This window comes from Bos taurus, chromosome 2 (genome assembly GCF_002263795.3).
Source record: "Bos taurus isolate L1 Dominette 01449 registration number 42190680 breed Hereford chromosome 2, ARS-UCD2.0, whole genome shotgun sequence".
Classification (NCBI taxonomy): domain Eukaryota; kingdom Metazoa; phylum Chordata; class Mammalia; order Artiodactyla; family Bovidae; genus Bos; species Bos taurus.
Window position 1 is genome coordinate 61,489,319 of NC_037329.1, and position 13,897 is coordinate 61,503,215.

At 39.3% G+C, this 13,897-nt stretch overlaps 1 protein-coding gene across 1 annotated transcript in view; it reads left to right on the forward strand.

Annotated features, from left to right (window-relative positions):
* Window positions 1-356: 356 nt before the first annotated feature.
* MCM6 (minichromosome maintenance complex component 6) overlaps window positions 357-13,897 on the forward strand; it is a 34,613-nt gene continuing 21,072 nt past the window's right edge. Inside the window, 7 exon segments of the mRNA NM_001046234.1 lie at window positions 357-488; window positions 5,252-5,398; window positions 6,757-6,867; window positions 7,912-8,161; window positions 9,684-9,849; window positions 10,126-10,271; window positions 11,080-11,230. Of these exon segments, the coding sequence (NP_001039699.1) occupies window positions 382-488; window positions 5,252-5,398; window positions 6,757-6,867; window positions 7,912-8,161; window positions 9,684-9,849; window positions 10,126-10,271; window positions 11,080-11,230 (1,078 nt within the window). The 5' untranslated portion in view covers window positions 357-381.

A 13,897-nucleotide genomic window follows, 5' to 3' on the forward strand; every position in this document is an offset into this window, starting at 1 on the left:
TCCTGCTCAATTAATATCAGGGAAACGATTTGAAGAAAATTTGAAAAACCACCCCCCAATCCCACCCCCGAACAAAGATCTTATCTTTTAACCTCCCCCAGCCAAATTTCGTTGCCCACGACCAACTGCGCAGGCGCAGAGGCAGACCACCCAGGTTTCTCAGGTCTTTGCATTTGGCGCGAAATCTCCGCTCCGTGGGCGGGGCTGAGAGAGAAACCGCGCTCATTGGACAAGTTTGGCGCGAATCCTGGGGCTCCTGAGCCACGATTGGCTCCGACCTTCCAGCGAAGGGGCGGGACGGAGGCGGCGCGCGCAGAGCGGCAGCGTCGGAGGAGAAGCAACTATAGTGTGGCGCCAGCTGCCCTTCAGCCTTAGGCAGATATGGACCTCGCCGCCGCGGCGGAGCCGGGCGCCGGCAGCCAGCATCTGGAAGTCCGCGACGAGGTAGCCGAGAAGTGCCAGAAACTGTTCCTGGACTTCTTGGAGGAGTAAGTCGGCGGTTGCCCCTAAATCGCGGAACTTCCCCTCCCGGCTTCCGGAGTCTGGGGCCCCCTAGGGCCTCGCGCGAGTTTGGGTACTGAGGGGTCGCGCGCCTCGGAGAGCGGGCCGCGGGGAGGAGCCTGGGTCGGGCTGGGCTGGTCTCCAGGGTTGGTGAAGTTCATCTGGAGCCCTTCCTCGGGCTCCTGCCGTGTGCTGTGTCCTGGGCCGAACGCTTAGGCCCGTTGTTCAGTCCTCACAGCCCGAAAGGCTGGTGGTCGCGTAGCCCCCGGTTCCCTGTGGGGACGCCGAAGCTGGGTAGGAATGAGTAACTCGTCCAGTTAGGCCGCACGTCTGACTCGTGAAGGGAGGCCGAACTGGCGTGGGAATCTTGGCGGGGGGCTCATGGGGTCCACCGAGGGCCAGGAAGCCCTGGAGCCTGTGGAGGTGAATGTGCGGGAATGAACCCGGTGCTTGACAGATGCTCAGGCTAGGGGCCGCCTGCGTTGCTTACGGCACTGAACGCACTCCCTCCATCTCTTCCTTCCTTCCCTTCCAACGCCCCAAATCCCTCTTTTCTTTCTTTTTTTTTCTGTTGCTTTGTTTTTAGGCTCCAGGCATCTCAAACCCCCTCTCTCTGGCTTGCAGCCACTGCCACCAGTTACTTTTCTTAGATCGCGCAGAATATCGCTGCTCTCCCTGAGTCCAGGAAGAAGTGGAAGCACTTTGGAATGAGTTAGGGAAAAAATTTTTATAAGACCTCAGCTTTTTAATTTGATCATTTCTTGCGTTTGAAGTACTCTTCAATGACATCCTCGGCCTGAGACTCTGCAATAGTCCGAAAAAAATTATATACGATTTTACTAATATGTAGAAACTCTAAGTTGTTACCATTAGTTATACTGAAGCTTTAAATACTTCCATCATTAAAGTTTCTTGTGGCTATCTTTAGGGACCTTAATGACTTCAGTATCTTTTAAGCAATAACATGACAGGAAATTCTTTTTTTGTTGTTGTGGTAAAAACTCGTTTTAACCTTTTTTAAACATAGAGTTCACTGATGTTAAGTACATATGCCTTGTAATATAGCCATCACTAACATCCATCTCCAGAAGCTTTTCTTCTTTCCAAACTGAAACTCCACTCACTAAACAATAATTCACTATTCCCCCCCCCCCCCGCCCCACCCTCCAGCACCTGGCAACCACCATTCTATCTTCTGTCTGTGAATTGGACTACTCTAGGTACCTCAGATTTGGCCTTATACAATATTTGTCCTTTTGTGACCAGCTTACTTCACTTAGCATAGTTAAGTCTTTGAGGTTTATCCATGTTGTAGCATGTGCCAGAATTTTCCTTTTAAGGGTGAATGGTACTCATTATGTCTGTTCTACATTTCGTTTGTTTATTCATCCATCCATGGACATGGGATGTTTCCACACTTTTACTGTTAATAGTTCTGCTGTCTTAATGAAATTCTGATATACTTAATACCATAGTTTATATTTTCCTACTTTTCATAATGTTTTTCTCTGCCTGATAACTATTCATCCTTCGAAGCCTAGCTAAAGATTCATACCTGTTTGTTAAACCCTATGAACCTTTCAGGCAGCTGCAATCCTTTCTTCCCCTATGTTCCCAGGCTGCCATTTTCCATTACCTCTGGTAGTGTATCTACTGCCAGCTATTTCATCTGAATGTGAATCCTATGCTAAATCCCACCTAGCCACCATACCACTTTACAAAGGTCCTCAACTATGTTTGATGTTAACAAATAATATAGTTACCTTCACTTCCTTGCAGTTTGCCTTGCAGCTAACTGCTGGGCACAATGATGATGAACAAGACAAATAATCCTTGTATTTGTTGAGAAAAAAATGTTATCTCCCTCTCAAAATACCAACTTTGATTTGTCATTCCTTATGAAATAGAGTCCAAATTCTTCACAGCTGCCCTTTCTAGTTTCATCTTCCACAGCCATTCTGTCATCATCCACAGTCCTCCCATACCTTTCCTGATTGTCACATACTTGGAAACATCTGTAGCCAGTCTATCTATCACTCATTTTTCTTTTCAGATTTTAAAAGTCTTTCCAGGCCAAATTCCAGTGCCACCTGTTATATGCATAAAGCCTTTCTAGGTGTTCCTGTTAGGCAAAATTAGTTTATATTCACCTGTCACATTTCTTTCACCTTCTTTTTTTTTTTTCTTTAAGATCTACCCTCTTAACAAAATTTTAACTGTACCCTGTATTGTTGTTCAGTAGATTCTGTTAGAACTTATCCATCTTGCGCCACTGAAGCTTTTTTTAACTTTAATAATTTTTATTTATGTTTTATTTTTAATATTGTGTTAGTTTCTGCTATACATCAACATGAATCAGCCATAAGTACACATATGTCCCCTTTCTCTTGAACCTCCCTCTCACCTCGCACCCCATCCCACCCCTCAAGGTTGTCACAGAGCACCAGGTTTGAGCTCCCTGCATCATACAGTAAATTCCCACTGTTACCTGTTTTACATATGGTAATAGATATATTTATATATATATATATTTCAGTGTTAACTCTTTCAGTTTGTTCCTCCCTCTCCTTCCCACACTGTGTCCACAAGTTGTTGTCTTTATGTCTCCATTGCTGCCCTGCCAATAGATTGATCAGTACCATCTTTCTAGATTCTGTATATATGAGTTAATAAACAATTTGTTTTTCTGATTGCTCTTTGTTTAATAGGCTGTAGGTTCATCCATCTCATTAGTATCGACTCAGATGCATTTCTTTTTATTGACTGAAACTATGCCTATAATACTTCCACATTTTCCTTTTCCTCCAACCAACATTCCACTCTTTGATTCTATGAATTTGACCTTTTTTTTTGGCTTCACCCCATGACTTGTGTGATGTTAATTTCTTGATCAGGAATTGAACCCCAGGCCCACAGCAGTGAAAGCACAGAGTCCCAACCACTGAACTGCCAGAAAATTCCCAAATTTGATTCTTTTAGATACCTCATATAAGTAGAATCATATAGTATTTGTCTTTGTGTAATTGGATATCCATTGGAAGGACTGATGCTGAAGCTGAAATTCTAGTACTTTGGCCAACTGATGCGAACAACTGTCTCATTTGTAAGGACCCTGATGCTGGGAAAGATTGAAGGCAGGAGGAGAAGGGGATGACAGAGGATGAGATGGTTGGATGGCCTCAACAACTCAATGGACATGAGTTTGAGTAAACTCCGGGAGTTGGTGATGGACAAGAAAGCCTGGCGTGCTGCAGTCCATGGGGTCACAAAGAGTCAGACACGACTGAGCGACTGGACTGAACTGAATTGGTTTATTTCACATAGCACCATGTCCTCAAGATTCATCCATATTAAGACATTGCAGAATATCCTGTTTTAAGATTGAGTAAACATACAGAGAGAGTAACATGGAAACTTACATTACCATGTGTAAAATAGATAGCCAATGGGAATTTGCTGTATGACTCAGGGACCTCATACTGGGGCTTTGTAACAACCTAGAGGGGCAGGATGGATAGGGAGATAAGAGGGAGGAGACACATGTATACCTATGGCTGATTTCAAGTAGATGTTTAGCAGAAACCAACAAAATTCTGTAAAGCAATTATCCTTCAATTAAAAAATAAATTTAAAAAAAAGATAGAATAAACATTTTGTTTATTCATTTGTCTTAGACATTTAGATGTCTTATCCCTCTAAATGTCTCCTATGAGAGTGTCAACCCTAGGAGAAGAGCAATGCTGTTATTTCCAACTTATGGTATCTCTGGCATAGTGCTTTCCAGAGAGATGTTCATAATGTATTAAACAGAACATGCTGAATTTGAAGGAGGAATTTAGTTTTCCTCAAAACTATCTGCATGGTTATATTAAAAGAATAAAAAGTAAATATGTTTGTATGATACTTGTTAGGAAAAAACACCCCAGCTTTACTTTGTGTGTATGTACATTTTCATTTCCCTGAAAGTCTTGAGCCCTAAAGCACCTCGTTTCCGTGTATTTATTGATTTTCTTGTTCTTAAATCAACAATTAATGTCAGTTTTCCCTTTAGAAATTAAATCTTTTGATTTTAGCCTGAGTTTTTTTTATTTAATATTTTCTAATCAACAAATGCTAACTGTTCTTTTATTGTTGTTATGTACAATTAAGATTAGGAAATGTTAGATCAAGAAATTCAGATTTGGGACTTCCCTGGTGGTCCATTGGTTAAGAATCCACCTTGCAATGCAAGGGATGTGGGTTTGATCCCTAGTCAGGGAACTAAGATCCCACATACCATGGAACTAAGCCTGCGAGCCTCAACTGCTGAGCCAGCCAGCACACCACAACTAGAGAGTTTGCGCTGCAGTGAAGGTCCCCAACAACACAGTGAAGATCCCACATGCCACAACTAAGACCCAATGCAGCTAAATCAGTAAATACTGGCGGGGGGAGATTCAGATTTAAATCTGAAGACATAGTTTTTCTATGTTCCCAACTTTGTACAAAAGATTTCATAGGCATTCTCTCATTTAATCTTCACAGTTAACCTTACAGGATGATGTTCTAATCTTTTTCATTATTATATTCAAAAAGAAGAGGGATAGGTTTAGACAAGACAGGTAACTAGCCTTAAGGTATACAACTACTAAAATGGGCCTCTCTAGCCCTAAAGCTGATGATATTTAACTAGTATACCGAATTATCAGGCATTCAGATTCTTCTTTTTACTGCCTAATTTCAGTTTAATCTGATTTGTATGTATCTGCAGGTTCCAGAACAGTGATGGAGAAATTAAGTACTTGCAGTTAGCTGAGGAGTTAATTCGTCCTGAGAGAAACACATTGGTTGTGAGTTTTGTGGACCTGGAGCAATTTAACCAGCAACTTTCTACCACCATTCAAGAGGAGTTCTATAGGTATGGTATATTAATCTTTAAGTAGACATGGAACCTGGGAAGCCAGCTCTTGTTGGAATGGAAGTGTTAATTTGTGAGGATAAAGGGAGGGCAGGTGTCACAAAGCCCTTTTTTACAACCAGTGGTTATTTTAGTGCTGCTCTGAACTAATTTAGGCCTTTGTAGGGTTGAGTATTTTTCACATGCAGATATTGAAAATCTCTGCTTTCTATTGATAGTTTTTCCAAGTGTTAAGAGAATTGCTTACTTTGTGTCAGGCATTCGGTGCTATTGCTCTGTCATTCATTTAATCCATTCCCCGTCCCATATTAAATAAAATCCCTTGAAACATTTTAAAAGCTGAATGATATTTGGGGGCAGGAGTTAGACATTAGGCTTTTAATTTGCTTTTGATTGCTATGTAAAGCAGGAAACCTTTCTACACGAAATTCTGTCTGCATTTGGATTAAATAAATGTGACAATCTGTATAAATAAAATCAGGTTAAAATAAACACTGTGGACAGTTATGAAGGAGAAATGAAGACTCAGGAATAAGGAGTCACAGTCTTCTTTTTTCACCTGGTGGACTGGGAGATGGATTTGTCTCAGTGTTTCTAGTCATATCTGACTATCAAGAATGGCTAGAAGGATAAGCAGCAGAGTTTATTGTGAAAGTATGTAGTAGGAAAAGTTGTCCTGACAAGTGAGAGGGAGGTAGAAAATTGGGCTGATGGTAGAAACACCTTTGTCCATAGCGCATGCACAGACTGCCGCACAGTTCTGTCTCCTTAGAGTAGCTGATTTTCAGAGGACTTACAGATCCTACTGCTTAAACCAAGCTACTGCAGCTGTTTAAAACTTAAATCAAGGGGACATGCACACACCCACCTAACCAGCCAGGTGAAACATTTCTGCCAACTTGCTCTCACATCAGTACACAGATTCCTTCCCTACCCTTATCCATTTCCTGTCAATCAAGAATTAAACCTGGAAGAATATACTAGGCCTTGACACCAAATGGGAGCATGCTTTGCTATTAAGAGGTATTATACTGCCCAGGTTCAGGAAGAGCAATCTTGGACAGAGGAGTGGTCTGTGGTGTGCATGCTAAATGATTATTAAAAAATAATAGATATCAAGGAGTAGCACTTTATATTTGGTGTTTGTGTTGTCTTAGATGTATTTGTGGTGTAATGGAAGAGGATTGAAGAGGTTCCTAGACCAGATGATAGAAGGATCCTGCATAGTTAGATTCTAAAGCTTGGTTGTAATCAGGTGAAATTCCTTAGTTTCAGCTATTGGGAAGCATGAAAGGGAAAAGAGGGCTTAGTAAGCCTCTTAAAGTTGTAAGTTGGTTTTCTTTTTGTTTGCTTTTCAGAGTTTACCCTTACCTATGTCGAGCCTTGAAAACCTTTGTCAAAGACCGTAAAGAGATCCCTCTTGCCAAGGATTTTTATGTTGCATTTCAAGACCTACCTACCAGACACAAGTAAGAAACTCTTTGAAAGGAAAAAGAATTCATTAAATAGTACAGCTATCACTTGTCAGAAAGCTCAGAAGGTTGTAGTCTTACATCTGTAAAGAGTTACACCCAGTTATCCAGAACATTTAATTGTGGAAAATTTATATTTCCAGGGAAATGAAAGGGAAGTAAGTTAGGTGAAGTCATTTCTAGGGATTATAATACTTTAGCACACCTTTTAAAGGATGTTTAGATGAAAGCTTAGTTTAGAGAGAAAATATGAACATTGAGAGCAGTCACAAAAATTAATGAATTGTCAAGAGCTTAAATAGCATAACTTTTAAACTGTTTTCCTCTTTAGCAATTATTTAAAGAATAAATTTATTGGAGGAAATTAAAGTGCTATTTTGAAAACTTTATTAAAATTACCTATAAAGTTACCAAGTTATTTAATATAAAATGAGTTTCTGAAATAAAGTGTTTTCTAAACCTTCAAGTTCAAACAAACAAGTTTTCCCCCATGACAACTGTACTATGAAAATACTTATTTAGAAATGTAGTTCAGCAGAAAATATTTCTGTGTGTGTGCTCAGTCACACAGTCGTGTCCAACTCTTTGTGATGCCATGGACTATGGCCCACGAGGCTCCTCTGTCCGTGAGCTTTTTCCCAGCAAAAATACTGGAGCGGTTTGCCATTTCCTCCTCCAAAGGATCTTCCCAGTCCAGGGATCAAACACACATCTCCTGCATTGATTGCATACAGTCTTTACCACTGCGCCATCTGGGAAGCCCCTGTTTTATAATTGTAATTGCAGTTCTTTCATGTCCTTTACTTAGGTGGTTTTTTCTTTTTTCTTTTTTTTTTTCATTTATGTATTTGGTTGTGGATGCATGTACATTATACTTCAGGAATGGGCATGTTGACTAAATCACTCTTTCAGGAGAGTCTAAAGAATACCTTGTCTCTTATTGTTTTAAGCATAAATTATCTTTGAATATCCTCTCGTTAAAAGTGAAAATTTTTAGTTTGGGAATGAACATTTACTAATGCAGTATCTTTCTTTAAACAGAATTCGAGAGCTCACCTCATCCAGAATTGGTTTGCTTACTCGCATCAGTGGGCAGGTGGTACGGACTCACCCGGTTCACCCAGAGCTTGTGAGCGGAACTTTCCTGTGCCTGGACTGTCAGACAGTGATCAAGGATGTGGAACAGCAGTTCAAATACACACAGCCAAACATCTGTCGAAATCCAGTTTGTGCCAACAGACGGAGATTCCTGCTGGATACGAATAAATCAAGATTTGTTGATTTTCAAAAGGTATTCTGTTTAGATCAGATTCAGCCTATGCTAATAATTCACTTCTAGGCACTTGTAATTATTATTATAAGCTTAACTTAGGCAATGTTGTAATTGCCTAAAGATCTGTGACTTACATAAAAACTGACTACAAGTTTAAGCTAAAAATTTGTCATGCAAATTTCAATTATCAGTATATAAATGTGTTTTAACTTTTAATAACTTGGATTGGAAGCTCCTTCAGACAAATAAAACATTTGTCAAAGAATAAACACTAACTTATTATTAGTTATCACTGTAAGTTAGAGTTATGGAAACTGAAGAAGTAGAGACTTGGTATAAGATTGGGAGGTGGTGGTTAAGAAGGAGGAAGGCGTAAGTAAAAGTACAGGTGAAAATGGACATGCTTGTTAACAGCTATGGGGATTATCATGATTAAAGTAGAGGAGCCAAATTGTCGGAGAGATGATTTGATGCGTGGCATGGAAATGCTTGGATCCTCAAATTGAGAAGTTTGGACCTGTTTTGAAAAGCAAGAGGAATACGTTTTCAGAAGATGTGTATTTTTCTTCGTTTCAGGAAGATTAATGGGACAACAGTGGTAGTATTTAACAAAGAGACTAACAGGCAGTTGTAGTTACCTGGGCAAGAGATAGATGGTAGCAGTTAAGAATGAAGGGGCTAGGTCTTTTTAGGACTGAGTAACTCTGGAATATGCAAGGAGGAAAGAAAAGTTGCAGCAGCTCAAGCACTAGGAAAATGAGAACCAGACTAAAATAAATAATATTAAATTCAACTTTTAGTCTTTACATAGTTTTCTTGTATTATTTTGATACTTGGTTAGTAAGAAGCCTGTACTCTACCCATAATTTTGGGTAAGAGATGCTTTGTATCTGATAAAGAACTTGATATAAAAACCAAATACCAAAATATGAATTTAGGTTGGCGGGATGGGGAAACAGCTGTAATAAAGGACATTCTTAACAATTCGGAAAATACGAAAGTAGACTGGATAATAGAAGACATGGAATTAAATACTTAAACCCTTGATGTGATTGATGGCATTGTGGTTACATAGGAGATTGTCTTTATTCTTAGGAAATGAGTGCTTTAATATTTAGGGGTAAAATATCTTGATTTTTGCAACTTCTTTCAAATAATACAGTAAAAATATGTGTATCTTAAGTAATGTTAACAGTTGCATTGAGGTGGAGGGTATAATAGATGTGAAAATTTTCATAAAATTTTGCTGACAATTTAGAGGAGGATGGGACCCAAAACACATAATTAAAGTAAATTTCAACAAAGAGAACAAAATATGTGTTGTTTAATGAGGGTAAAAGTGAAGTTGCAGTTTTCAAGTAGACGTAATCTCTTACTAAATTGAAAAGAGTTTTTTAAGATGAATGTTGGCACATGTCAAAAGTCTGCCAACTGGTAAGATAATTTAGGATATATCAATGTTTGTGCATTTAATTTAGATCACATGGCACTTGAAAGAGATCTCTTCTCATCCTTGGCCATTTATTTGTCTCTGTCATAGGTTCGTATTCAAGAGACTCAAGCTGAGCTTCCTCGAGGGAGTATCCCCCGCAGTTTAGAAGTAATCTTGAGGGCTGAAGCTGTGGAGTCAGCTCAAGCTGGTGACAAATGTGACTTTACAGGGACGCTGATTGTTGTGCCTGACGTGTCTAAGCTTAGCACACCAGGTCAGTAATCTGTGGCTCAAGTTTAACAAATTCTCAGTTATTGCAGAACATCTAGCTTCTTGCCTCTTGCTTGTCTTATTTTTGGCTACCAATCAGAGTGAGCAAGGAATTGTAATGATAACAAAGACTAACTGATTTTGCTATAGAAGGTACTGTTCTGAGAATTTCAAAGCCTAAATGAAATTTTAGATTTTTTGGTTTTATTTATCTGAGAAGTTTTGATTATCAGTACCTTCAGTATTTAGCTATGAAACAACCTGTCATTCAATGTTTCAGGAGCACGTGCAGAAACTGACTCCCGAGTCAGTGGTGTTGATGGATATGAGACAGAAGGTGTTCGAGGTCTCCGGGCCCTTGGTGTTAGAGACCTTTCATACAGGCTGGTCTTTCTTGCCTGCTGTGTTGCACCAACCAACCCAAGGGTGAGTGAGTGTCTTAGTAGAATGGCAAAGCTTAAGAAAGACATTACCTGAGGCTGCTGTAAATTCAGTGTTAAAGACAAGGGCTTGGGTTGAGATTTGCTCTTGAGTTCTAAAACCAGATTTTTTCATGCCTTGTTTTCCTGACCTTAAGGAAAAGTCTTACTTATTTTTGTGTGTTAAAGTTCAGTGCTTTAAGCGTATTGGTGCTATTATTATTAATGGTGGTTTTTCTGGAGGTGGGGGTGGTCTTGTTTGTTTTTTAATTGTTACATTTCCTCTGTCACACTCCTTGAGAAAGTACAAATAGAAAAATTTCGTAATCTGGGAAATAGCTTATAAATTACTCTTTCTGAGAGTGATTGACCCCCTGGTATTATAGTGGTTGAGAACTTAATTTTGTTTGCAGGGTGGGAAAGCAATGAGAAAAAGTTTGGAAAATAGTCCAGTGTTGGGAAATGAGTGCACATAATAATTCTATTCATTCTCATCTTCATAACAACGATTACCATTTTATTATGGCTCATCTCTTGAGCATCTGGATTCATTTAGATAGCAATGCAAAACAATGGTGGTAGCTTTTTTTGTTATTTATAAATCACTGGACAGATGACAAGCTCTTTGGTATTTTGGCTAACTTAGGCCTTTCTGGTTAGAAGGTTTTTTTTAAAAAAAAAAACCTTTACAGGCAACAGATTTTGACCTCCCAGGATGTATTTTGTTTGTGCTGATGTTTCTTCTCTTTCACATTATTTTGACTATTTGTATATTTCAAAAATCTACTATTTTTTTCCTTTCTCCTCCCCCTCAGTTTGGAGGAAAAGAGCTCCGAGATGAGGAACAGACAGCTGAGAGCATTAAGAACCAAATGACTGTGAAGGAGTGGGAGAAAGTGTTTGAAATGAGTCAAGATAAAAATCTGTACCACAATCTTTGTACAAGCCTGTTCCCTACTATACATGGTAAGAAGTCTATGTGTGAAATAAGCTTGAAGTCAAAGTGATGTTTGTAAAACAGCAACATGTGACTTCTTAAAATACACAAATCAGATGTTAAAAGGTTTTTAGTGGGTTTAGATGGAGTTCTTAAAAGTCATTTATAAAAGGACAGATATTACATGATACTTAAAATAGGTAAATTCATAGAGAGAGAAAGTAGAAAAAGATTACCTGCTGAGGAGAGAAATAGGGAATTGTTTAATGAATAGAATTTGTGTTTGGGGTTATGAAAAGTCCTAGAAGTGAATGGGTGATGGTTGTAAAAGATAGTGAATGTACTTAAACCCCTTCTGAACCCCTTAAAAATGGTTGCAGTGGTTAATTTTATGTTGTGTGTATTTTGCCAGTTTTCTTTTGAAAAAAGAAGAAATCATTTAGTCTTTTTCTGGCTTTAGGACAGAACTGCACTTAAATATATTCTTAATGCCAGATTAACATCCTGATCTCTTTTTTCTTGTTAGTTTTCACAATGGGAAGAGATTTCGTATTTTTTTTGGTTATATGTACTGTGCCTAAGCCTGGCATGCTGCAGTTCATGGGGTCACAGAGTTAGATACGGCTTAGCGACTAAACAACAACTGTGCCTGTACTTTGTGGTTTCTGCTTTCACACTTTCTTAGCTCTTGGTTACTAGCTGTTCACTGTCATTAAATCCCTTGTGCATTGAAGGATAGGACTAACTTTTCAGATCTCATGCTTTATTTTTGTTTTTTTTCCATCCCTCTATATTCAGTTGACGGAGAAGGCAATGGCAACCCACTCCGGTACTCTTGCCTGGAAAATCCCATGGACAGAGGAGCCTGGTAGGCTGCAGTCCATGGGGTTGCTAAGAGTCAGATATGACTGAGCGACTTCACTTTCACTTTTCACTTGCCTGCATTGGAGAAGGAAATGGCAACCCACTCCAGTGTTCTTGCTGGGAGAATCCCAGGGACAGGGGAGCCTGGTGGGCTGCCGTCTCTGGGGTCGCACAGAGTTGTGTCTGGTGGGCTGCCGTCTCTGGGGTCGCACAGAGTTGTGTCTGGTGGGCTGCCGTCTCTGGGGTCGCACAGAGTTGTGTCTGGTGGGCTGCCGTCTCTGGGGTTGCACAGAGTCGGACACGACTGAAGCGACTTAGCCGCAGCAGCAGCAGCAGCATATTCAGTTGAAGTAATGGCAAGAGTTCATAAGATTATGGTTATTTGTCTTAGGTATGTATTTTTAATCATTGAAAATTAGCCTTTTTTTCTGCTTAAATATTTGGTCAGTGTAATTGAACTGAAATCCTTAATATTAATAATCCTTTGTGGGTTTTAGAGTATCCTCCCTTAGAATGAGTAGGTATCAAATTTTTATACTGTTCCATTCCCCCACCATAAATTAATCTATTGCTACGTAACAAATTATCCCAAATTTAATGGTTTAAAACAACAAGCATTATTTCATACAGTCTGTAGGTCAGGAATTTGAGGGAAACTTAGCTGTGTGGTCTTGGTCAGTCTTTGTAGATTTTGCAGCCAAGATGTCACCTAGGGCTGTAGTCATCTGAAGGCTTGACTTGAGCTGGAGGATCCACTTATAAGGATCCACTCACTCTTATCTGTCAGTGCTTGTTGTTAGCTGGAAGCCTCAATTCCTTACCATATGAATTTCTTCACTGGACTGTTTCAGTGTCCTCATAGCACAACAGCTGGCTTCCTTCAGAGCATGCAGTCCAGAAGAGCAGAGCAAGGAGGAAGCAAAATGCTTCTCAAGACCTAGTGCTAGAAGTTATACACTTTCTCTTCCACCATATGCTATTTGTGGGAACCAAGTTACTAAGCCCAGTCACACTTTAGGAGAGGAGAATTAAGCTCCATCTAGAAATGAGGATTATCAAATAATTTGTGGGCTATTTTAAACTACCACACCTCCAACTCATTTGTTTCATACAGGTTATAAGTCAGAGAAATTTTGTTTTTGGAATGGATTTTAAATTTTCTGCTTCTAAGAAGTCCTTTCTGTACATGTGCCAGCATTTCATTGATGGCATTCACAGAAAGTCATAATAATTAAGACAGAAGAATGTTTCTTCCAATACCACATTTCTAAAATTTGGTGTTGTCTTTTTTTTTTTTTTTTTTTTAATTGTTCATTTCCTTCTTGTATTTAAAAACAGTTTTTAGAAGCAGCTGTAGACCACATTCAGCATCTTGCCTAATCTATATCAGTTTAATTAGCTTGTATTTATAGGGTCACTATTCCTGATACAAAAGAGGTAAGTCATGGATCATTTCCTGAAACTCTTGATAGAACCGTATAACCTGCAGTTGGAAAGAACTAGCAAATATGGTAGGCTGTAGTGGACATAGTTTATTTATGGGGAGAGATATTTGAGGACTGTGACATAGGGAAAGACTTTATGTAGGAAGCAGGACTTATATACAAGGAAAAACTCTTAGAATGGTGAGCATCAGCATCTGCTTCAGGTGAAGGTATTAGTACAGTGATAGGTGACTTTACATTCATAGGACGAGAACCAAGATCAAAATGAGAAACCAGAAAGATATTTTTACTTTGGTCTTAACTTTGCTTCAGCTACCTCTGCACTTTTGGTTGGTAAACATGCCTTTGTAGTGTCCTGTGAAATTGTTTAAACTCATGTTGAAAAAT